The sequence below is a fragment of the Canis lupus genome, chromosome 24, assembly GCF_011100685.1.
Source record: "Canis lupus familiaris isolate Mischka breed German Shepherd chromosome 24, alternate assembly UU_Cfam_GSD_1.0, whole genome shotgun sequence".
In the NCBI taxonomy this organism is placed as follows: Eukaryota; Metazoa; Chordata; class Mammalia; order Carnivora; family Canidae; genus Canis; species Canis lupus.
This window is the reverse complement of record NC_049245.1, coordinates 19,071,773-19,096,442: the sequence shown is the minus strand read 5'-3', so window position 1 is coordinate 19,096,442 and position 24,670 is coordinate 19,071,773. Positions and strand designations below refer to the sequence as shown.

The window sequence follows — 24,670 nt, the reverse complement described above, 5'->3', positions numbered from 1 at the left end:
TCCCCGCAAGGAGCCTGCTTCTCCCTCTGCCTATGTCTCTGCCTCTCTCTGTGTCTCTCATGAATAAATAAAGAAAATCTTTTAAAAAAATAATGAAATTGTTACATCCTCCCTCCTTTTGCTTGCAAGGACCCCAAGTTAGGAACCCCATACCCTAGGGCCTGTGACTACCACCCAGAGAATCAACTCTGAACCTCTAGTTTCCAAAGCGGCCAAATTTGCTCTTTGGGAAGACAGGCAGCAGTGGGAAGAGCTGCAGAATAAGTGACAGGTGGCAGGAGGGGGAACAGCTCATCATCAGAGGGGACCCAGGACTCAGCATCAGGATTCCCAGTGCAGATTCCTCAGGCTCTGCCCAGACCTACTGATTCCAATGCCCGATGTTAGTCCTGGGGATCTGCATTTTAAACAAAACTCCTGGTGGCTGATTTTCTCAAACATCCTAGGACTTCACTGGTGCCTTGTCCCAGCCAGGGACCCAAGGTAGGGAGAAAGGGCCCTGGAATGCTCCCTACATCCCCCATGGCCAGAGAGCAGGTGGCATCATGGCTGGGAGGGGAGCTGACAGCTCCTGGCCCCTCTAGGGCCCCTCCGTGTGTAAGTGATGCCTGAAACGTGAGGCTACACCGCCTCTTTGCTGGGGAACCTGAGCGGAGGAGTGTGTGGCCGGATTGAAGGGCTGGGAGCTCCCACCTCCTTCCCACCTCTCTGCCAACCTTTCCCCACCTCCAGCTCAATCTCAAACAAGCCAAGGAGCCCTGGCTGCCGTCAGGGCTCAGAAAGAGATCCTGGGGGCCATGAGGGCAGGAGAGCATCCCCAGCTGAAGGTGTGTGTGGACCAGCAAGTGGTGTGAGTCAGCCCGGGCGCTGAGGAGCCCCGATGACCATGAGCTGCCAGCTAAAGGGCCGGGAGGAGAAAGGTGAGTGGTCCTTACCTCTGAGAGGTCCACCCACAGGGTTCCTGAGCAGCAGCAGGGGACCAGGCAGGCAGAGGGGTCTCAAGGCACAGGGACCAGGCTTGAGTCCAGGGCCTGCCACTTGCTCGCTTGGGTGACCCCAGTCTGCTTATCCAGCCTCCCCTGGCCTCTCCCAGGAGATGAAGGCACGTTGTTTCCTGGCAGGGCCATTAAAATGCCATGTACAGCCTCTGTGCTAGTGTTGAGTGGCAGAGGCCTTCAGAGTCCACCAGGGGCTTCAGACTCCTGCTATCTTGGTTAAAATCACCTTTCCTCAGCAATGGCCTCAGCAGACTTCTCTGTCTGTCTTTCTATCTGTCTGGGGGGTGTGGGATGTTCTGACCTCATGTCTGCTCCAGGGTGCCAGAGATATGTCAGGACTGGAGATGCTTGTTAGTAAAATAATCAGAGCCCAGTCCCAGTCTGAGACAGCAGTAACGAGCAGAGGGTTCCCACAGTGAGGTGGGAGTGGTCCAGGGAGGGGGACCCCCCAGAGGTCAGCCGTCCATCACCCTCTATCTCTTCCAGCAGGCAGTGGCGTGAGAGGGCGGGCGAGGAGCAGCTCTCCGGGCACAGGTGAGGTAGGGTATGCATGAGATGGGGCGATGTATTCCTGGTCTAACCACCATCCAGAGTTCTCTTCCATCCTCCTTCCTCTCTCTCTTCTTCTATCCTTCCCTCCCTCTCCTGTAAGGAGCCCTGGGGGTCGGGGGTTTAACTTGGGGAGGTGGGGAGACAGAGGGCTGCATAGAAAGGGCCTGCCTGCAGCCCAGAGTTAGCAGTTGAGCCTAGGAAGCAGTGAGCATTCATCAGCCTGCAAGGCAGGGGAGCACAGCCAGGCCACTGGACTCCAGATGGCACACTCGTAACAAAGTACCAGCAGTGGTGGGGCGAGGCTACCTTCCCAGTAGGAGTGGGGCCACAGCTTTTCTGTGAGCCTGGAAGGGCTTTACCTGGAGTGGGGTTCCCCCCCCCAATTCCCCTGAGGAGCCAGAGGAAGTCTTAGGCAGGAGAGAAGACCTTCCCTGGAGCCACACCCACAGGTCAGGCATCCTGCACTTCAGGTCATGAGACGCATTGGAAATATGATGACATTTTCTCCTTGAATCCCAGTAAGTGAGGAAGCAGAATCTCAGACTGTTCTTCTGGGGGTGGAGGTGGAAGAGATTCCCCTTGGCCAATTCCAAGGGGGAGAGACTTGTCTGGGCCCCCACCTAGGCACACTGTAGGTGCGCCAGGATCCACCTCACCTTTCTCCTCTGCCAAGCCCTTCCCTCCTGTCATCCACCTGCCCCCCCACTGCTGGGGGTCCCGAGTCCTTGCTGAAGCAGCTCCATGACACAGGGGGAGACCCAGGAGCAAGACTTGTGGAAAAGCCAGGATCCCAAGCAGAAGGGAGGGGCCGGGGAGGTAGCACTGGCATCTCAACACTCCTCCTGCCCTGAAAGCTGTCCCTTGGCCACTGTCTGTCCCCCCTACCCCACCCACCATCCTGTCATTACTTCCCTCCAGACATGGGGACAAGCATTAGCAGGTGTGCCCAAGTGTGGCTGGATGAGAAACCCCGTTCTCATGGGGGTGGAGGGGGTAGTGCTCTTGGTCACAGTTGTCTAGATGTCAGGATGCTGGGATCTGGTTCTCCACATTTCATTCTCCTTATAGTCCTCCAGATGTTGTCCTTCTGCATCCAACCTGGCTCCCTCTGCCCCAGCCGAAGGGATTGGTCTTGGGGTCACCTGCGGGCACATGGTCCTGAAGCATGATTGAAATGGAAAGTCATCTTGCCTAAAATGCAAACCTTTTCCTACTGAAAAATGCCATTCATACCCCACCCCTCTTGCCCTTTTTCCTTCCTCCATAAAAAAAAAAAAAAAAGAAAGTTCAGAATTTTCATTTCAGGGGTCCAAATGGTCAAGAATACAGTGAAGTTAAATATTGAGAATCCATTAAATTAACTGAAACCCAAATACATCAAGAGCTTCATTTTAAATCTCCTCTGGAGTCACCTCTGAGGGGACCTGGTAGCCTATTCCTTTATCTTATAGTCTACAAGGAGAAAAAAAATGAGAACACAGTTATTTTCTCAAAATAATGACAATTTGTAATTTCACTAGTTGACAAGGAGGGTCAGAACTCTCCCTCCTTCCAGATCATTTTCTAAATGTACTTAACACTTAAAATCACCAAGTTGGAGGGTGAGCCAGACCCACTGGGCCTTCCAGAGTCTCCTCAGCCTCTTTTCACCTTGGGTCAGGTGCATACACACGAGGAGGCCTGTTATGGGTGAGGGAGTGCGTGCTGGGCTTGGAGGTCTTCCTAATGTAGCAGCTGCTCTTCAGACTCCTAAATTATTCATCATGTGGAGTCCATGGAAAGCTGGCTATAAAGAAAAACTAAAAGGGTATCTCATATTCTGTGTGGAAGAGGCTTGGGGAAGATTGAAGAGCAAATTCTGGCTTGCTTTCCACATTCCATATGAATTTCGTTCAGTTGGGAAATAAGATTACAACAGGAATTACAGCCTGTAAAAAAATGCGTGAAGCCCCGCAGCTTCTATCTAAGGTGTTTGAAAGAATGCTCGGTACAGCTCATTACCAAAAAGAAGACCATTTGGTAGCTGATTGAGGACACACGGAGCTCAGAAGAAGATGCAGACACATACTGACATTTTTACGCTGTTCTTTTAAACAATATGGAGCAAGTATTAGATGGGGGCTCAGGAGACCCTTCTCCTTCACCCTTTGTACACACTCTCTGCTCTTCTGTCCACTCTGAGAGCATAGCTCAGTTCTGGAACTCTCCTAGGAGTCCCAGCTGCAATGACACATACTTTCTCACACTCATTCCCAGGTCTTTGGAGGGAGTGGATTTGTTTCTGGCTCCAGCCCTCCTCCAAATGGGGGCTGAAGCCTTCTGGAGCCATGAGGAAGGACATCTCTCACTGGGACAGACGCATCTCTCACTGGCTGATACTAACCAGCTTCCTAACTTGGATGAGTTCTCATTACACTTAGACAATCTTGCTTTATATGGTTCTGACCGAAGCCTTTTTCCCATAGGAGGTAATATAGAGAAGAAAGATTAGGGCAGGGGGTGCCTTCGGGGTGTACGTTCAAGCCCCACATTGGATATAGAAACTACTTAAAAAGGGACACCTCGGGGGATCCCTGGGTGGCTCAGTGGTTTAGCGCCTGCCTTCAGCTCGTGGCATGATCCTGGAGTCCCGGGATCATGTCCCGCGCCGGGCTCCTTGCGTGGCGCCTGCTTCTCCCTCTGCCTGTGTCTCTGCCTCTGTCTCTCTCTCTCTCTGCATCTCACATCTTTTTTTTTTTTTAAAGGGATGCCTGGGTGACTCAGTGGTTGAGCGTCTGCCTTCTGCTCAGAATATGATCCTGGGGTCCCGGGATTGAGTCCCACATCGGGCTCCCCACAGGGAGCCTGCTTTTCCTTCTGCCTATGTCTCTGCCTCTCTCTGTGTATCTTTCATGAATAAATAAATAAAATCTAAAAAAAAAGATCAGGGCAGGAGTGGGCTGAGAAAACCTGTCCAGCCGTACATACAATCACTTATCTTTCCATCTGTAAACAGCACTCACCACCTTTCAGTATACTTATACGACTTAGCTCATGCAGTAATTGCCCCAATTAGAAGCCAAGTCCCAAAGAGTGTTAATATGGAGTCAGATCTTTGCTTGGTGCCTTTTCTTGCATTCACTGAGGGTGAAGCAGCCACAGCAAACATGCTCACGGGGCCTGCCCTGCGGTAATGGGAGCCCGTGTCCATATTTCACAAAAGCCTCTGCAGTGCTGCTAGCATGAACCTTGGATGCAGACTACATCCTGCAAAAAGACTCCAGTATCACACCCTTACCCTCAAGATTTCAACCCAGCTACTGTATGGATACAGCTCTCTCGGCAACCTCCTTTTAGCACACTCCCATCCCCAGCAACCAGACCCCACTCAAGACTCAGCTCTGCCTTGGTCACCTCTACCATCTCTTGTGTTTCCACTGGGGCCCCTCACCCCCTGTTTCCTCTGCCTAGAACCCCCTCACCTTGCTAGCACCATCCCCCTCCCCTTCTTCTCTTGGCAAATTCCCGTTCATCCTTCAAGACTCAGAGTAAACATCAGTCCTTTACGAAGCATTTCTAATCATCCCAATTATACTTTGTCACACTCTCTCTGTATTTCCATGGCGTTTTTTTTATCATCCACCATTTGTTCCTTCTCTTTAAAAGCAAAAATTTGTTTGAGTTATTGTCAAAAACTGGCTTCCTAAATATCACCAACTCAAACTATCCATAAGACAAAGCTGCTTTATTGCTTACAGCAGGCAAAGCTTTGGCAGTGTCTCAGAAAGGGAAAGGTACGGTCAGAATTTATTGAGAATTGAAAGTTTGGTTTAAGGCAGGATTTCCAAAGTGGAGAGCTTTATTGGAATTGGGTAAGAATTACGACTGTCCACAATAAGGGGCAAGGCCAGGATTTTGAGGCAAAGCATCCCAAGAAACTTCGGGTGCAAATTGTCTGTGATGCTTTCCATTGAAGAGTTGATGAGTCTTTGGGGAAATCTGCAAAGACCAATCAAGCCATTTGCCTGGGTGGGAGGCTCCTGGAAAAATAGTCATGCTGGGCAGCCTGCGTGGCTCAGCAGTTTAGCGCCACCTTCAGCCCAGGGCATGATCCTGGAGACCCGGAATCAAGTCCCACGTCGAGCTCCCTGCATGGAGCCTGCTTCTCCCTCTGCCTGTGTCTCTGCCTCTCTGCCTCTCTCTCTCTCTCTCTATCCCTCATGAATAAATACATAAAATCTTTAAATAAATAAATAAAGTCATGCTAATGAAGACAGAGGTATAGCACAAAATCATCTTAGTGCAGACACTCAGGTGTAGTTTGGGTTCTCTGTGTCTGGGCTGAGTGTGGGGTAGATGGTTTCAGTTCTCAGTTGGCCTTTGTGATCAGTATCAGCCCAAACTGAAAAAAGTCAATTCAGATCTTCACCAGTGTTTGAGGAATCCTAATCGCATGTCAATTATCTGTGGATAGTTGTTTCAACTTCCAAATTTCTGGGGGTAATTGTTTCAACCTGTGTCAGGTGTTCTAGTTCTTTCTTCTGGATGACCCTTTGCTGAATCATCTGACACACAGCAGCTATACAACAGCGTTTAAAACTCTGGAGATGAGGGGCGCCTGGCTGGTTCAGTCAGTTAAGATCTGTCTTTGGCTCAAGTCATGATCTCAGGGTCCTGGGATGGAGCTCTGCATTGAGGCCAGCATTGGGCTCCCTGCTCAGCGGGGAGTCTGCTTCTCCCTTTCCCGTCTGCCCCTCCCCCCACTCATTTTTTTTCTCTGTCTCAAATAAATAAATAAAATCTTAAAAAAAAAAACCCAACTCATCCATCTAAACACTGGTACACAGACAAATACAAAGAGAAGAATTGTGGCCAGAGTTTGTATAGTCCACTTTCCAGGCAGGAGCCAGGAATGCCCAGACTAAATAAAAGAACAAATCTCATGCGCAGTCGGAAAAGTCCATAGAACCAAATATAGGATCATTAATCCAAGTTCCCAGTCTCCTGATATCTTTGTTTACTTCCTGGATCCTTTTAGTAATATTAAAGATCTCTGAGAGGTCTTCAGGAATTCAGGAACACCAAGTACAAATCCCTCCCCTGAAACATTGCACATTACCCTAGAAAGCCCAAAATATATTTAAAGCAATTCTGTTCTAGGAATGCCTGGCTGGCTGAGTTTGTAGAGGAAGTGACTCTTGATCTTGGGGTCATGAGTTCAAGCCCCACACTGGGTGTAGAGATTAAATAAATAAAACTTAAAAAAATAAATAATTAGGCAGCTCTGTTCTAAATCATCAGCTGCCTCTTTTCATAAACCTCTCAAGAGGTATGTTCTTGGGCAGCCCGGGTGTTTCAGTGGTTTAGCGCTGCCTTCAGTCCAGGGCCTGATCCTGGGGACCCGGGATCGAGTCGCACGTTGGGCTCCCTGTATGGAGCCTGCTTCTCCCTCTGCCTGTGTCTCTGCCTCTCTCTCTGTGTGTGTGTCTCTCATGAATAAATAAATAAAATCTTTAAAAAAAAAAAAAAGGTATGTTCTTGGTGGCATTGTCTGATCACCTGTGATTCTCTCAATCATAACATGTAAGATTCACTTTACTCTCCAGACCTCTCATAAAATATGGAAATAAAAGTCCTGAATTTCACAATTTCCCTAGAGTAATTAGGGTTTGGTTCTTGAATCAGGGGCAAAATTTTCTCCTTCTTTAGTGAAACTGTCTACTACTCTTATTTTCCTAGAAGATAAACTAAACCCATAGAGCATACAATTGCTGAAATATTTAAACATTTGACCTATACCAATTTAGCCTAGAAAAGGCTAAGCACCTCTTCTGACTTGACAACTCTTCCCATGAAACTCCAACAGTAACATATAAAATAATCCTAGTTGTTTTTGGCACCTCTCTTTTTCATTACATGGAAGAATAAGTTTTTGTGATTTTCCAGGACTTTCTGGGAAATTGCAGAGATAGTTTTAGATACGAAAGATATTCTGAAAGTTATTTTACTTCACTTAGGAGTCAATCTTAGGGGAAAAAAAAGAAATCAAAACCTGTCAGATTTAAACACTTAAGATAGGATCGTGGGTGCCTTAGAAACAATATTTGGTTACTCATATATTTTACAGGTCAGAATGGAGTCTATCTTGGTGAATGTTCCATGTGGGCTCAAGAAGAATGTGTATTTTCCTGTTGTTGGAGTAAGTGTTCTATGAACATCAATTAGATCCACTTGATTGATGATTCTATTCAGTTTAACTATGTCCTTATTGATTTTGTGCCCCCTGGACCTCTTGATTACTGACAGAGGGGCTAGACTCTCCAAGTATAATAGTGGATTTGCCTATTTCTCCTTGGAGTTCTATGAGTTTTTGGTGATCTGTCGTTAGGTGCATACATATTAAGAATTATTATGACTTTTTGGAGTGCTGATTTCCTTAATGTTATGTAATGTAATGCCCTACTTTTTTCCCTGACAATTTTCCCTGCTCTAAGATCTGCTTTGTCTGAAATTAGTATGGTTACTCTAGCTTTGTTTTGGTTAGTGTTAGCATGGCATATTTTCCTCCATCCTTTTCTTTGTAATCTGTATTTGTTGTTATATTTAAAGTGGATTTCTTGTAGACAATTCCTTGGTGGGCCTTTTTTACTATCAACTCTGATGATCTCTTTCTTTAACTGATATATTTAAACCATTGCTTAAAGTGATTATTGATATAGTTGGATTAATATTTGCTATAGTTGTTGCTGTTCATCTATTCATTGCCCTTGTTCCTTTATTTTTGTTTTTGTCTTCCGCTTTTCTTCTACCTTTTGTGATTTTTGACTGAGCATTTTATATAATTCCAGTTTCTCTCCTTTTTAAAAAAGCATATTAGTTATATTTCCTTTTTTTCAGTTATACTTCCTTTTTTTTAACTTTCCTTAGTTGTTTCACTAGAGTTTGCAATATCCATTTATAATTAATACAAGTCCACTTCCAAATAACACCATACCACTTCCTGGGTAGTGCAGGCCCCTTATAACAGAGTTTCCAGTTCCTTCTTCCTGTCCCTTGAACTCTGCTGCCATTCATTTCACTTATCCAAAAGCTACAGTCATCCAACACATCATTGCTAGTATTATTTTAAACAAACTCTTATTATTGGATAAGTAAAGAATAAGATCTCAGATCTCAGCTTAGAAGTTTCTTCTTTCTGGGACACCTGGGTGGCTCAGTTGGTCAAACATCTGACTCTTGATTTCAGCTCAGATCATGGTCCCAGAGTCGTGGGATCAAGTCCTGCCACATTGGTCGTGGATCCTGCTTAAGATTTTCTCTCTCCTTCTCCCTCCCCTTCTGCTCCTCCCCCTGCCTTACAAGAGTTTGCTCTCTCACTCCCTCTCTCTCTCAAAAAAAAAAAGTTTATTCTTTCAGAAGCTCTTCCTGAAGTCTGGGTGAAGCCCACCCCCATGCTTCTTGAATCATAGAACCAATCACACTGTCTCTTCACTAACTCAAAACATGTTGAAGGACAGAATCTTGTGAGTCTCATTTGCTGCTGTAGCCTGTGTAGTATCTCGTCAATATTGATAAGTGTTTTGGTATGGGTGAATGAATTAGTGAATAAAAGGACAAATACATCTCCTTTGAGTTCTTGGCCCACCCAGTTGGCCAAACCGGCAGGCACCTTATCCATTTGAATATGCCACCAATATCCTAGTTTGAAACCCAGAGAGAGAACTTGGAGCAGTTTCTCTTTGAACCTCAATGCAAATTCCATTCACAAATATAGCATGCTCCAGCTTTCATCACACTTGTACAAATGTTTGTCTCAGTTGGATTTCCCTGCCACACTTTGAGATAGGTGCGTATAGATCATCGGTCATATTCCCTGGAAACAGAGCCTGAGATGGGGATTCCTGAGCATGCAATTTATCAAGGGTGGCTCTCAGGAGACAAGGAATGAGGGAAACAGGATAGGCAGGGCAAGAGAAGGAACTGAGCAAGGATGTGTGATCAGATGGAGTCTAACCAATGCCTGAACCTTGTAGGAAGCTCTGGAGTATGAATAAGCCACAGATTTGCCCAGGCCTGAAGCAGAGGACTGGACTTTTGTAACTCCATATAAGTTAGTAACTGGCTATGGGCTGATTCAAGGAGAGGAAAGGGATGTAAATTTCCAGGCATTTCCCAGCAACATGGTTCCCATCAACCAAGAAGGGAGAACCTGTGAGCTGTTAGAGTCACCATGCACAACAGCTAGGGATGATGCAGTGGTCATGTAATGCAGATCTGGGTAGAACACCACCGACGCTTACTGGAGTACCTACAAGAAAGCTGACTCAGAAAGCATAAGAAACTTGCCCAGAGTTACTCAGATAACAAGCCTAGTCCTCCAGACTCTGAATCCCCAGCTCAGTCTGCCCAAATCCAGCCCCACCTACCATGGACTGGTTCTGGTTGCTGTTTGACAGGGTGGCTTGCTTCTCAAGGGTCAGGGAAGCAGAGAGGAAAGCTCTCTGGGGCCACCACATCGCATGCCCAAACTTGAGAGGCTGGATGAGGAGGACGGTAGGGGTGAGAATTTGGGAACCTTAGACCCCACATCCCAGACTCTATCACAGTTGCTGGGAATGGCAAGTGGCGAACTTCTATTCTGCTTTGTCCAAAGCTGGGGCTTTTGCAGTGCAGCTGGGGAAATCTGCCTAGCCATGGCAGAAAAGTCTGGATTGGGGGCCCCTGTGGACAATGAGAACAGGTGCCCTACAGAAGATTGTTTCCAGGCACTTCTCGCTCAGATGTGGGGCCTCAGAGTGCAAAAGTGACAAGGCAAGCTGGAGACGAAAGGGGAAGGGGACTTTGTTGAGTACTTCCCACAGGCCAGAACATTTACTCCTGCTTTTAATTAACCCCCCAACCACGTAGATCCACGAGGATCTACTAGAGCCATTTTTACAGGCGAGGAAGCTGAGGTGCAGAAAAGTGAAGTAATTTATCTGTGGTCACAGAGATAAAAAGTGACAGAAATTGGGATGCTTGAGTGGCTCAGCGGTTTAGCATCTGCCTTTGGCTTGGGGCATGATCCTGGAGTCCCGGGATCGAGTCCCGCATCGGGCTCCCTGCATGGAGCCTGCTTCTCCCTCTGCCTGTGTCTCTGCCTCTCTCTCTCTGTGTCTCTCATGAATAAGTAAATAAAATCTTTAGAAAAAAAAAGTGACAGAAATGATCATTTCGTGCAAACCAGCTTAGCTAAGCAAAAGACATCTTATTTCTGGTTAAAAGTATCAGGGTAGCATCATTTATTCTCAGATGTCAGTCACTGTTCTGTGTTCATTAACAAGCTAATGGAGTAAGACTGAGCATCCCCATGTTAGAGATGAGCTGAGACTCAGAGTGGCCAAGTGACTTGCTCAAAGACACCCAGCTAGTAAGCTGTGGAGAGGTTGGTAATTAATATCAGAACTTCATGAAAATTTCCCTGCATTTAATTTGTAAATGCCTATATGAATAGTTGTACTTAGTGTAGCTGTTGGGCAAACTTTTGAGGGAATTTCATACCGTAGATTGTGTTCAACCAGGCCATTTGCCAATGCCACAAAGTCATGGTTCACACACACACACACACACACACACACACACACATACACACAAAGGTGGGGGCAGGTGAGGTAGCAGCTCCTGGAGAAAGAAGCCTGCCCAGCCCTTCCTATGTCAGGGTCCAGACTTGCCAGAGACCCATGCTTGGCCTGGCCCTGGAGGTCAGGAGAATGACTCAGCTCTGACCCCAAGGAACTGCACACCCAAGAAGCGAAAAGACATGTGCCTAGATTTCTACCTGAGGTTTTGGCAAGAGTGTGGGGATGCCGACCCGTCAGAGGAGGGGACATTAAATCTCATCCCAAACCAGAGGCTCCAGAGGAGGTGGCCTTTGAGCCAACAAGCTCCAGGAAGCATCGTGGACCTCTGATTCCCGGGGGCACTTTCCTGGGGTGGAGGCCAGTGAGGTCAGAACTGTCCATTTCCTGCCCCTGCAGGTGACAGGTCCAGGAGGAGACCCTCACGGAAGCAGCCTCCCAGAGCCGAGCGTGTGGCAGGCAGGCGTGGAGCTCAGCCTAGCCAGAAGGAGCGGGCCGAGGGGAGCCCAAGGCCAGGGTCCCCCCGGAGGAAGCAGGCAGAGCACCAGAGACTCAGAGAGGATCTGGGGAAGCCTGGGCGGAGCTCCACAAAGAGGACCTGTGAGGGGAGGAGGAAGAGAGATGGGAGGGCTTCCCTCAAGGAGCAGAGACAGAGAGCTCCCCCAAAGAAGGAAAAGGAGGCACTGAGGAAGGAGACACGGAAGCGACCAAAGAAACACAGGTATGTTGTAATTCTGATTCTGGTGCATCTTTTTTTAAAGATTTATTTATTTGAGAGAGAGAGGGAGGGAAAGATCGAGCACAAGCAGGGGGAGGGGCAGGGGAGAGGGAGAAGGAGACTCCCGCTGAGCAGGGAGCCAGATAGGAGCTCCATCCCAGGACCCTAGGATGGACCTGAGCTAAAGGCAGACGCTTAACCTACTGAGCCACCCAGGCACCCCCAAGTGCATTTTCTTGATTGCCAGTCTCCTCTCCTTCGGCCCTTCCGCCTCCCCTGATGAAGGGCTAAGGTCTCGTCCCCTGGTTTGGTGACCCCTGCTCTCATCTGCTTCTGTTTGTCCCTGCCTTTTCCACTGCCCTGCCCTCCCCATCTGGGGCAGAAATGGGAGGAGGATCTTGGCCATCCCAGGCAGACTGGCCACTCTCAAAGCCAATGCCTCCTGTCCAGCAAGTGCAAATGGGAGCACTGAGTGGGGGAGGTGACATGGCAGCAGGATGGGACAAGATCCCAAGTCTCCTGGATTTCAGCTGGTGACTCACCACAGCTCTGGAAGAGGTGCTGAGAGAAATGAGCAGAATTGGATTTAGCAGTCATCGTAGGACTTAAGCACACCACTTCCGCAGTCTGGACCTGTGTCCTCTTCTGTGAAATGTTGCATTGGTCTAGAGGACTTTCAGTGGTTCCACCAGCCCTGAAAATTAGGATATGGGGGGTTTTATTTGTTTTGTTTTCTCTGTTGCATGAGCACTGGCACTGTGGGTTCAGGGACAGAGCCAGATCATGGAATCAGCAAGTCGGGAGTTTAGTTCTTTGCTACTAGTTTTGAGGGGACATCTTCTCTTTGCCTCCCTTTTTGGCTTTACTCACTTCTTGGGATGTTTAAGAATCCCTGTTGAGGGATCCCTGGGTGGCGCAGCGGTTTAGCGCCTGCCTTTGGCCCAGGGCGCGATCCTGGAGGCCCGGAATCGAATCCCACGTCGGGCTCCCGGTGCATGGAGCCAGCTTCTCCCTCTCCCTATGTCTCTGCCTCTCTCTCTCTCTTTCTCTCTGTGACTATCATAAATAAATAAAAATTTAAAAAAAATAAAAAATAAAAAGAATCCCTGTTGATGGGGCACTTGGGTGGCTCAACAGTTGAGCATCTGCCTGGGGCTCAGGTCGTGATCCCTGGGTCAGGGATCAAGGCCCACATCTGGCTCCCTGCGAGGAGCCTGCTTCTCTCTCTGCCTCTCTCTGTGTGTCTCTCATGAATAAATAAATAAAGTCTTTTTAAAAATCCCAGTCGATGATGATGGCTAGGGAGGTTTTTGAAATAATTGAAGGAATCAGGGTTATGGTGAAGAATATGTTCCCTCCCATGGGGCTCTAGGGTGTTTAGAAAAGACAGTCCTGATCCCAAGATGCTGAGAGTCTAGCAGGGGAGATAGGATACAGGCAACAGTCTTTACAAGACAAGGCAGAAAGTAGTATGTGTCTGAGAAAGGATTTATTGAAATGCCTTCTTGGTGGGGCACTGGGGCATCAGGGTTCCTGCACAGGGCAGGTAAGCATTTCGGCCTGTCATTGAAGCACAGATGTCATTTGAACAAGCAATGACTGAATGCCACCCACACCCAGACTGAGGGATCCCCCATAGAAAGACTCAAGGCAACTATCACGGGGTGCCCATGAGGCATGCCAAGACACTCCTGTGCCCTAGGCTTTCCAGAGGTGAAGTGTTGGGGCCCCTCCTCTCACCTATGTCTCATCACTTCTCCTCTGCTCTTTGAGTTCTTCAGAAATTAAAACTCACCAAGGCTTGGGGATCCCTGGATGGCTCAGCGGTTTAGTGCCTGCTTTCGGCCCAGGGCAGGTCCTGGAGTCCCGGGATCGAGTCCCACATCGGGCTCCCTGTATGGAGCCTGCTTCTCCCTCTGCCTGTGTCTCTGCCTCTCTCTCTCTGTGTCTCTCATGAATAAATAAATAAAATTAAAAAAAAAAAAAAAACTTGCCGGGGCTGCTGTGAATTGTTCTCTAAAACCTGCAGTAACCCAAGCCCACATCCTGGTGTTTCTGTTTATGGAACTTGCTAAGAAGGCAGCTGGAGCGTGGTCTTCTCCACGCCTCCACCTCACCCCATTGGCTACTGCTCCACCTGGAGTCACTGTTTCCAAGAACTAGGATTTTGTGGCAGCCGAACACATGGTCAGTCTTGTGTGTGAGATGCTGAGGCTCCTCACATGGGGGAAGGGTTCCTGCTGGAAGTTCCCTCCCCCTGTGCTGTCCAGCACCATCACCGCAGCCACATGCTGAGTGAGCCCTTGACATGCAGCCAACATGACCAAGGAATTGAATTTTTAATCTCCTTTCTTTTTTTTAAATCTCCTTTCATTTTAATTCAAGGTGAATACTATTGAGTTGACACAAGAGTTAGTGAATTTACTTAACTTAGGACAGACAGCTGTATTTTTAAAATCAATTTAAATTTGAAGATGATGCATTTCTTCTTAAAAATAAAAGGCAAACTGCTTTTGTCAATGCAGATGCAAATGTCAAAGGAAAATGACATTCTGCTACTTGGTTAATTTGTTAGGAGACTTTTAAGTATGTTTAAAACAACTTGAGTGTGTGGATCTACCCTTTCAACTGTAAATTTTGTGAAATCCAGGTACAGATCAAATATGTTCAATGAAAATTTAATGTCTGAATTGACATGCACAGTGGTTGTGGGATGAACACCAGATTTTGAAGACAGCACAAGAAGAATATAAAATACTTCATTAAGGGCAGCCCCGGTAGCGCAGCTGTTTAGTGCCACCTACAGCCCAGGGTGTGATCCTGGAGTCCCGGGATCGAGTCCCACGTCAGGCTCTCTGCATGGAGCCTGCTTCTCCCTTTGCCTGTGTCTCTGCCTCTCTCTGTCTCTGTCTCTAATAAATAAATAAAAATCTTTTTTAAAAGTTTTAAAAATACCTCATTAATAATTTTTATATTGGTTACATGTTAAAATTACAATTTTTGACATGTTGGATTCAATAAAATGTATTATTAAAATTAACTAGGCAGACCAAAAAAAATAATAATAAAATAAAATTACCCATCTCTTCTTGACATTTTAATATGGTTACTAGAAAATTTTAAATTACAACACATGGCTTGGGTTACAGTTCTATTGAGCAGCATTATGCTAGAACATGGTGGGTAGCGAGCACGCAGAGAAAGAGTTGGGGGAGGCAACTCTCCTGGTGTTTTGGGCTACAGGACAGAGTTGTGGCCTCTTCTGATGGGTGGTGGGAGTCACTGAGGGCTTCTGAGCAGGAGCGGATCTCTGAGGGGTGGTCAGGGTTGGGAGGGCCATGGGCTCCTATACATTCCACAGAGCACTTGCCAACCTTTCACTCTCCCCCTGCTCTGCCCTGGCTCTGCCTGCAGATCACCCTCCCTGGCCTCCAGCACCTCTGGTGGGGAATCTCTGTCAGAGGAGGAGCTGGCCCGGATCCTGGAGCAGTTAGAAGACAAGAAGAAGCTCATTGCCACCATGCGGAACAAGCCCTGGCCCATGGCAAAAAAGCTTAGGGAGCTCAGGTGAGCAGGGGGTGGTCCACCGGGGCCTCTTGATGTGCAAAAGGCTTGGGTCTTTCTGATGGACCCAGAACACCTTCCATCTTGACTTGGAGAGGACTTGACAGGAAGGCGGGATTGACCCTCCCACTCTGCTTTGGTCCCTCTCTCCCCAGCACAAGCACAGCACCTGAGTAGGGGGCTGTTAGAGCCAAGACAAGAGTGAGTGGTGACCGTTGACAGAGGCCCTGCTGTTGGCCAGCACAGAGCAGGTTCTGGTGGGAGAGACAGAGATCACGGTGCCCTGGCCTAGGGCCAACCCTTCTGCTGCCTGACAACCTTTCTGTCCCCCACCCCTTCCCCTTCTGTGCCTTCCTCACAATCCAACACAGACAAGCCTTCCTTGGAGGGCTTTTGGTGACAGCCCCCACCTCAACAAGTTCAGAACTCCCCTGTGTTCTTTAGGAACCAAGAACCTCTCCATGTGTATGTAGCACACCCACACTTGTGTGTGGGGAGCAGGGAGTGCGTCTGCCCGACCCAGGGCCAGGCTGCGATGGTGCTCCATGAATATAGTTCAGGCCTCCTCCTATTCAAGCCCCTGACTCCTGTTTCCAGCTCAGCCCTTCTCTGGCTTCCTTGGAAAGGCCAGCACTTTGAGCATTTTGTGAGTCTTCCCTCTCTGCCTCGGGAGAAAAGAGTGGGAGTCACATTTCTGGTTTTCTACTTTAAAAAAAGAAAGAAACTGTCAGTTGGCTAAGCATCTGCCTTCAGCTCAGGTCATGATCCCAGGGTCCTGGGGTTGAGCCCCAAGCCCCCCCAAGTAGGGTCAAGCTCCCTGCTCAGGGGGGAGCCTGCTTCTCCCTCTCCCTCTGCCCGTCACCCCAGCTTGTGAACCTGCAAATCATCTCTCTGTCAAATGAATAAATTAAATCTTAAAAAAAAAAAAAATCCAGCATTACCATTTCCCCCCAGGCTCCTCCTTGGCTTTTCTGCCACAGGGCTGCAGGGACACTCCTTTTCCCCTTCCCCCTTTATAAAGCCATTTCCCTGGCTCTGCTCACACATGAGTTTCCCATCCTCTCAAGCCAAGCGCCTCACCCTCTATTATGTAGAACAGTTTGGCAGCTGTTTTGACCTATTGAGCCTCACTGGTTACCCCCAAGAGACGCAGCAAAGATGCTGGGCTGCACAAACCCAAGGCGAACCCCAACAGGTTCTGGAAGACAGAGCTTACTCCATGCCAGGAAATTACCGCATTTGTATCCTACACAGCTACAGGAAAAAATGTGTCCCTCTGGCGCCGCCAGCCCAGTACTGACCAACAGAACTTTGGGGGATGATGGGAATGCTCTAAATCTGCACTAATAGTGCCCTATGTGGCTAGTAAGCACTCGAAAAGTGGTGAGTGTGACTAAGAAACTAAATTTTTTTGTTTTATTTTATTGTATTTAAATTAAATCATCGCTTGTGGCTGGTGGCTATAGTTTGGTGGCAGGTACAGCTTTAGGCAGTGGCTGTCTTCCTTCCTAGGCCCTTCTTCTGAAACTCCTATCTCCAGGCCAGGTTCTTCTTCCTGACAGGGGCGTGCAGAACAGCCACCTGTCACTCTAACAGAACCTCACCCCCCCACTCGGGTGTCACCTGAACACATCTTTTATTAACAGTGGAAAAAGAGCAACTGAGGTGCTTATGGAAATGAGATCTCCAGCCGGCTGGAAATCTCAAGGACTAGGAAGATTCCCCAGGGCTGTCTAGCTGTCCAGAGGAGAGAAGTCTGATATCTCCTCCAGCTGCAGGGGCAGGGGTCCTGCTCTTGGTGTGAGTGGGAAGCCTTAAAAGCCTGAGAAGTTGAACAGACCCACGTTTCTGTCCCTGGGTCCCTGGGGCAGAGCTCCTCAGCCAACACCGGCCTCTTCCCTCCAGGCCTCCCCCCTCCCTCCTCCCTCTCTGGAGCCTCCTTATCCCAGACTCCCGTCTTAGGCGGGAGAGCTTCAGCAGCTCCAAGCAAGCTGGTGCCTCTGCCTAGATCTCTGCTTTCTGCCAGCCCACCTGGCTGATTCCCACAGACCCTGTAAGACTTAGGCCAAGTGCTCCCCTGCAGGGAAGCCCCATGGCCCTCCTCACATTCAGACCGAGCTATTTACTGCCCCTCTGATCCCCCTGGCACTGAATGCTCCAATTGAGCATCCCCCTCGACTGGACACTCTTGTCTGCAGAGCTGTGTCTAATTCATCTTTTACTATTCTTTTTATTATTTCTCTTTTAGTATTGCCACCACTTACTGAGCACTCCCTGTGTGCCAGACACTGTTCTGAGTGCTGGTGTGTCACAGCCCATTTAATCCTACAGCCACTCTGTGATATAGGGACTATTACTGTTGTCCCAAATTTACTAAAGAGCAAATTGAGACACAGAGCAATTAAGTAATTTGCTCCAGGTTTGCAAGGTGAGTTAAGTGGCCTGGTTGGCATTTGGACTCAGGGATTCTGGCTCCAGTACCTGTGCTTTTCATTTGTAATTCTTTCTCTAGAGTTACTAAACATTCTAGAATGAATCCCTTTGCATCCTCTATGATTTCCCTCTCTGGCAGTGAGGTTTTTCATTGCAGATAGCATTCCCAGAGTACATCTTCCTTTTTTATTTTTAAGATTTTATTTATTTATTTTTCAGGGGTGGGTGGGTACAGAGGGAGAGAGAGAAAGAATCTCAAGCCAACTCACTGAGCTCGGTCGGAGCCTGATGTGGGGCTCAATCTCATGACCCTGAGAACATGACCTGAGCCAAAATTAAGAGTTGGACATTTAACCAACTGAGCCACCCAGGCACCGATAAATCCTTTTTCAGAATCAATAGTGTGGAGACCTCAGCCTCCGGCCCATTCGGGCAGCTGGCTGACCAGGGCATGGTTGTTGTGACAACCGAAGAAGGAATAGTAACGCATAAAGAACAAAACAGTGGTGAACTGACCCAAGCCTGTGCTCATGCCTCTGCCACCTCTGGGCAGCTTTGGCACTAGTCAGTCTCTGCCTTTTAGGACCCATGCATCAGGGATATTTGCTTTTATTTTTTTTTTAAGATTTTATTTATTTATTTATGAGAGACACACAGAGAGAGAGCCAGAGACACAGGCAGAAGGAGAAGCAGGCCCTATGCAGGGAGCCCGATGTAGGACTTGATCCTGGGACCATGGGATCATGCCTTGAGCCAAAAGCAGACACCCAACTGCTGAGCCACCAGGCGTCCCACGTTTGCTTCAACCATAGAATTAATCAGATGTGTCCCTCAGCTTTATCAGATGATATCTTAGAAAATTACCCAAATTGCCTGTTTTCTTCAGAGAAATCTGAAGAATTCCACTTCCAGAAAAAGGCAGTAGACCTGCTTCTGCCAATTCTTCCCACTAACTACAACTAAAACCCTGGACATTACCTGTAAAGCAAACATAAGAAGACTCAGAAAGGTGGAAAGAAGAAAATGGTCTGGTTAAAGACCTCATGACAGAGAATTGATAGGGCACTGAGTTATGGGGTTTTCTTCTTGCCCTATATTTCTGGCCACCCAGAAACATGGATAGAAACAGACTAAAAAATACCTCAAGAAAAATCAGCTCTCTCTAGCCAAAGGCCCAGGAAAGGGATAGTCTGTCGAGATGGCAAAGTCATAGGCAACAGCAATCTTACTCTAGCCAAGCCCCACAAACAGAAAGCAGTCCCATCCCCATCCCTGGCAGCAAAAGCAAAGTGAGGAAGCCTAGATTACCTCCCTTGCCAGGTTATAACTGGTGCCCCTGATGCCCCCACAAGGGTAGTATCAGAGGAGGCTGAGTGGGTAGTATGGACTTTCATCCCCACCAGGCAGTCATGAGCCCTCCCTCTCCTTTGGGTGTCTATGGAGGCCACATGGGGAGTCTAGACTTTCACCACCACCTGACAGAAGCAAGGCATCCCTCCTAGCCAGGAAGATATGAGAAGAACCTGGTTGGAAGCCTGAACTCCCATCCCTGCTCAGCAGTAAGGAAGAGTTCCTACCCAGCCTCAGGTGCCAAAGAGGGCCAAGTAAAGAACATGGACTTCCACCTGGAAGTAACCAGACAGCATCCCTTTCACCCACTGAAGCCATGTCAGAGGCGGCCTGCTAAAGCAGAAGATTTACACAAGATCCATTTAAACAAGATTTAAACAACCATTTAAATAATAATCCATTTAAACATAATACCCAAAGTGTCCAATATTCAACTGAAAGTCACTCATCCTACCAAGAACCAGGAAGATCTTAAGCTGAATGATAAAAGACAACTAAAGATGCTAACACCAAGATGACATAGAGGATAGAATTACCTGGCAAAGATTTTAAAGAAACTATCATAAAAGTGCTTCCCTGAGCAATTATGAACACATGAAACTAATGAAGAAATAGAAAGTCCAGGGCAGCCCCGGTGGCTCAGCGGTTTAGTGCCGCCTTTGGTCCAGGGTGGGATCCTGGAGACCCAGGATCAAGTCCCACGTTGGGCTTCCTGCATGGAGCCTGCTTCTCCCTCTGCCTGTGTCTCTTCCTCTCTCTATATATATATGTATCTCATGAATAAATAAATAAAATCTTAAAAAAAAAGTCTAACAAAAGAAATAGAAGATCTAAAAAAAGAACAACTAGAAATTTTAGAAGTTGGAATCCCTGGGTGGCTCAGTGGTTTAGCGCCCGCCTTCAGCCCAGGGAGTGATCCTAGAGTCCTGGGATTGAATCCCACATCAGGCTCCCTTTATGGAGCCTGCTTCTTCCTCTGCCTGTGTCTCTACCTCTTCCTCTCTGTGTGTCCCTCAAGAATAAATACATAAAAATCTAGAAAGAAGAAAGAAAGAAAGAAAGAAAGAAAGAAAGAAAGAAAGAAAGAAAGAAAGAAAGAAGAAAGAAAGAAAGAAAGAAAGAAAGAAAGAAAGAAAGAAAGAAAGAAAAAGAAAGAAATTTTAGAAGTAAAAAATACAACTAAAATTTAAAAAACTGAATGAGTGATCTCAACAGCAGCATGGAGAGAGCAAAGAATCAATGAAACTGAAAATAGACCAAGAGAAATTAACCAATTTGAACAAGAGAGAAAACAATCTGGGAGAAAAATGAATGGGACATGTGGGACTATAATAAATGCTCTAATGTTAATGTCTCTTCCACATCCCTTGCCCTGGATATGAGAGGATAGGGGGAAGAGTCCCAGAAAAGAGAAGAAAGCAGATGGGGCTGAAAAGGTCTTCCAAGAAATAATGCCTAATAATGAGCACCTGGGTGGCTCAGTGATTGAGTGTCTGCCCTTGGCTCGGTCATGATCTCAGGGTCCTGGGATCCCACACTAGGTTCCCCATGAGCTCTCCCTCTGCCTGTGTCTCTGCCTCTCTGTCTGTCTCTCATGAATAAATAAATAAAATCTTAGAAAATAAAAGAAAGAATGACTAAAAATTTCTCAAATTTGGCAAAACTTACAGATTTGAGAAAACTAAATAAACCCTATACAGGATGAACCAAAGTAATTCATGTCAAGACACCATAGTCACATTTCTTACCAGCAGTCAGAGAGAAACCTGTAAGGGAAAACAATTAGAATGACAGCAAATTTCTTGCTAGGAGCCCTGGAGGACAGAAGGTGGCACAACAATTTTTCAAGTGCTAAATAAGAGAATTGTCAGCCCAGAATTCTATAGCCCCAAAAATATCCTTTAAGAATAAGAAGAAATCAGGGAGCCTGAGTGGCTCCAATCATGATCTCAGGGTTCTGGGATCAAACCCCATGCAACCTGCTCCATGCTCAGTGAGGAGTCTGCTTGTCCCTCTGCCCCTCTCCCTATTCATGCTCTCTCTCTGTCTCTCTCTCAAATAAATAAATAAAATCTTTAAAAAGAAGAAGAAATCAAGACATTCTCAGATGAAGGAAACCTAAAAGAATTGTTACCAGCAAACCTACCCTAAAAGAATGACTAAGGTAAATTCTTTTAACAAAAAAGGAAATGATAAAAGAAAGACTCTTGGAACATCAGGAAGGAAGAACAGGGTAAGAGCAAAAATATTGGAAACTGTCATAGATTTTCCTTCTCCTCTTGAGTATTTAAAATTATGTTTGACAGTTGAAGAAGAAATTATAACACCATCTAATGTGGTTCTCAATGAGTGAAGGGAAAATATTTAAGACAATTATAAATGGGAGGTTAAAAGGATGTAAAAGGAGGTAACACTTCTACACTTTACCTAGTAAAATGTCAGCACCAGTAGACTTTGAATACACACACACATGCACACACACACACACATCTTACATTGCATATTTCATGATATGGTAATATATAGTAATACTTAGAGCAACTACTGAAAAGGTCATACAAAGAGATAACACTAAAAAGCATCATAGACAAACCAAAGTGGAATCCTAAAAAATATTCAAGTAACCTGTAGGAAAAAGGAAAACAGAAATGAAAAACATAGAGGACAAACATAAAACAAAAAAGATGAAATTGTAGGTTTAAATTGTAATATATTAATAATTACATTAAATGTAAATGGTCTAAATATACCAATTTTAAAAACAGACTGGCAAAGTAATTTTTTAAATGACTTAATTGCATATGGTCCACAAGAAATCCAATTTAAATATAATGATATATATAGGTTGAGAGTACAAAAATGACAAAAATACACATATATCATGCAAACATTAACCAAAATAACAGTAGAAGAGGCTACATAAATATCAGATAAAGTTGATTTCAGAGTAAAGGAAATTAACAGGGACAGAAAGGAACATTATAGAATGATAAAAGTATCAATCCATCAAGAGAAAGACATAATAAACCTAAATGTATAAGCACTGTTTTGGGTTCTACAGTATATTATCTTGGGATGTGTAATAAATTAACCCAAACTTAGTAATTTAAAACTGTAATGAAAATTTACTCTCTCCTATGGGTCAGAAAATCAGGAGCAACTTAGTTGGGCAGTTCTGACTTAGAGTCTCTGATAAGGTTGAGTCAAGATGTTGGACAGGGCTGCAGTCATCTGAAGGCTTGACTGGGGCTGGTGAATCCACTTCCAAGGTGCCTCACTCACATGGATGACAAGTTGATGTTGGTGGTTAGATAGCAGCCTCAGGGGGGATCCCTGGGTGGCTCAGTGGTTTGGCGCCTGCCTTTGGCCCAGGGCATGATCCTGGTGTCCCGGGATTGAGTCCCATGTCGGGCTCCCTGCATGGAGCCTGCTTCTCCCTCTGCCTGTGTCTCTGCCTCTCTCTCTCTCTGTCTCTCATGGATAAGTAAAATCTTTAAAAAAAACAAAGAGGCCTCAGTTTCTCTCCATTGGCTGCTTGAGTATCCTCACGACATAGCAGCTGGCTTAAGAGGATGTATTCAAGTAGAAAGTCACAATACCTTTTATGTCCTAGTCTCAGAAGTCATAAAATGTCCCTTCTACCACTTTCTATTCATTGGAAACAAGTCACTAAGTCTGGCCCACATGCAAGGGGAGGAGAATTTGGTTCTCCATTTTTTTTTTTTAAGATTTTATTTATTTATTTATTTATTTATTTATTTATTTATTTGAGAAAGAGAGAGAGCAAGAGAGAAGTGGAGGGACAAGGACAAGCAAACTCCATGCTGAGCAAGGAGCCTGATGCAGTCAGGCTTTGACTCTGTCAAGAGTCAGACAGTTAACCAACTGAGCCACCCGAGTACCCAGTTCTCCATTTTAAAGGGAAGAATAATAATTTGCTAATGTATTTTAAACTACAACCTACGCTTGGTTAGCCTCCACTGCCCTTGGGTTGATTCAGTGAGGTCTCTAGAGCAGATGCCTCACCTGGCTGATCTGAATTTCTATTTAGTGTGAACTCAGCATTTATTTGGCCATTGTCTCCACAACTAAAAGTGGAAATTGCCTGGGGACAAAGGGAGATGCCAAACCAGCATGGCCCAGACCACCTTCAACCTCTGGCCACCTCCAGCCCCTAGCCACCTCCTTTTAACAATCAATGCTTCCTTCCCCCTTCCATGTGTCTTCTAGATTTCAGGCTGGCTACGATTCTCTCTCAGTGTCCTGCATGGGACAGCAACATTCTGTGAGGATGCCATCACATACAGAGCTACCCTGTGTCTATTTTTACCTCAAATCTCTAAATTAAGTGTGATTTGAATCTGAATGCCTTCACCAGGGAGGAGTTTTTGGAAGCATATAATGTTTCTGAGAGATGCCACGGGCCAACTTCAGAGCATTCCTGTTGTGAAAGATCATGTTACCAAGCCCCTTGTCCAGGCACCTGGGGAGGCAGAGGCCTCCTCACACTAAGCCCCTGAACTAGCAGAGTCTTACCAGCTGCCCACGCTAAGAGCTACTGCTTCCTCAGAAGGGGAAGGGGTGACTGGCTGTCAAATGAAGTCGCTATACTCACGGTGCATGCATTCAGACACTTGATTCTCATATCACCCTCATTTCTAGATGAAAACTGCCACAGAATCCTGCTTGGGCTCTGGCACTAAAAGCCATACAATATACCTCCTTCCCTCCCAGCAGCCATAGCCACCCTGATTCGTGTTTTCCAAACTGGTTTGGGCCACTTTATTCACAAGAAGGATCTTCCAGGAAGCAAATGTGGGGGGATTCTGAAGTGCTGTCTGTGGTGTGCCTACACATGAAAGCCCTTTCTTCAATAACTTCTTCCTCTGCTGAGTGCTGGAGGGACCTAAGGGGTTAATCGTCACCTACCAAAAGGGAACTTGAGATCCACACCCCTAAAAGCTTCCTCAAAACAACAGATCCTTCCTCTTTTGCTATTTCACTGCATTTATCACACACCATCTGGTAGGAGGAAAAAAGAGAGGCAAGTTTACAGGAAGTTCCCTTTTCAAAGGACACTTGGTGACAAGGGGGGAACAGAAGCACCTGACAGAAGTAAGATTTACATCAGGAAATACAGGGCAGGGCAGCCCCAGTGGCTCAGCGGTTTTGCATCTCCTGCAGCCCCGGGGTGTGATCCTGGAGACCTGGGATCGAGTCCCACGTGGGACTTCCTGTATGGAGCCTGCTTCTCCCTCTGCCTGTGTCTCTGCCTCTCTCTCTCTCTCTTTCTCTCTCTCTCTCTCTGTGTCTCTATGAATAAATAAAATCTTAAAAAAAAAAAAAAAAGAAAGTACAGGGCAGGAGCCAGGGTTTCCATAAACCAAATACTCTCTGGATTATAGGCAACATGTTTAAAAAGGAGCTTGCTGCAAAAATCACAACCTGAGGCAAAGGCA

General features: G+C 46.5%; 1 protein-coding gene across 1 annotated transcript in view; it reads left to right on the top strand.

Moving 5' to 3' along the window:
• The first annotated feature begins 880 nt into the window (after nt 1-880).
• Nucleotides 881-24,670, top strand: part of TMC2 (transmembrane channel like 2) — a 65,941-nt gene continuing 42,151 nt past the window's right edge. Inside the window, exons 1-3 of the mRNA XM_038572982.1 lie at nt 881-920; nt 11,546-11,867; nt 15,279-15,431. Of these exons, the coding sequence (XP_038428910.1) occupies nt 881-920; nt 11,546-11,867; nt 15,279-15,431 (515 nt within the window). The remainder of the gene's footprint in view (nt 921-11,545; nt 11,868-15,278; nt 15,432-24,670) is intronic.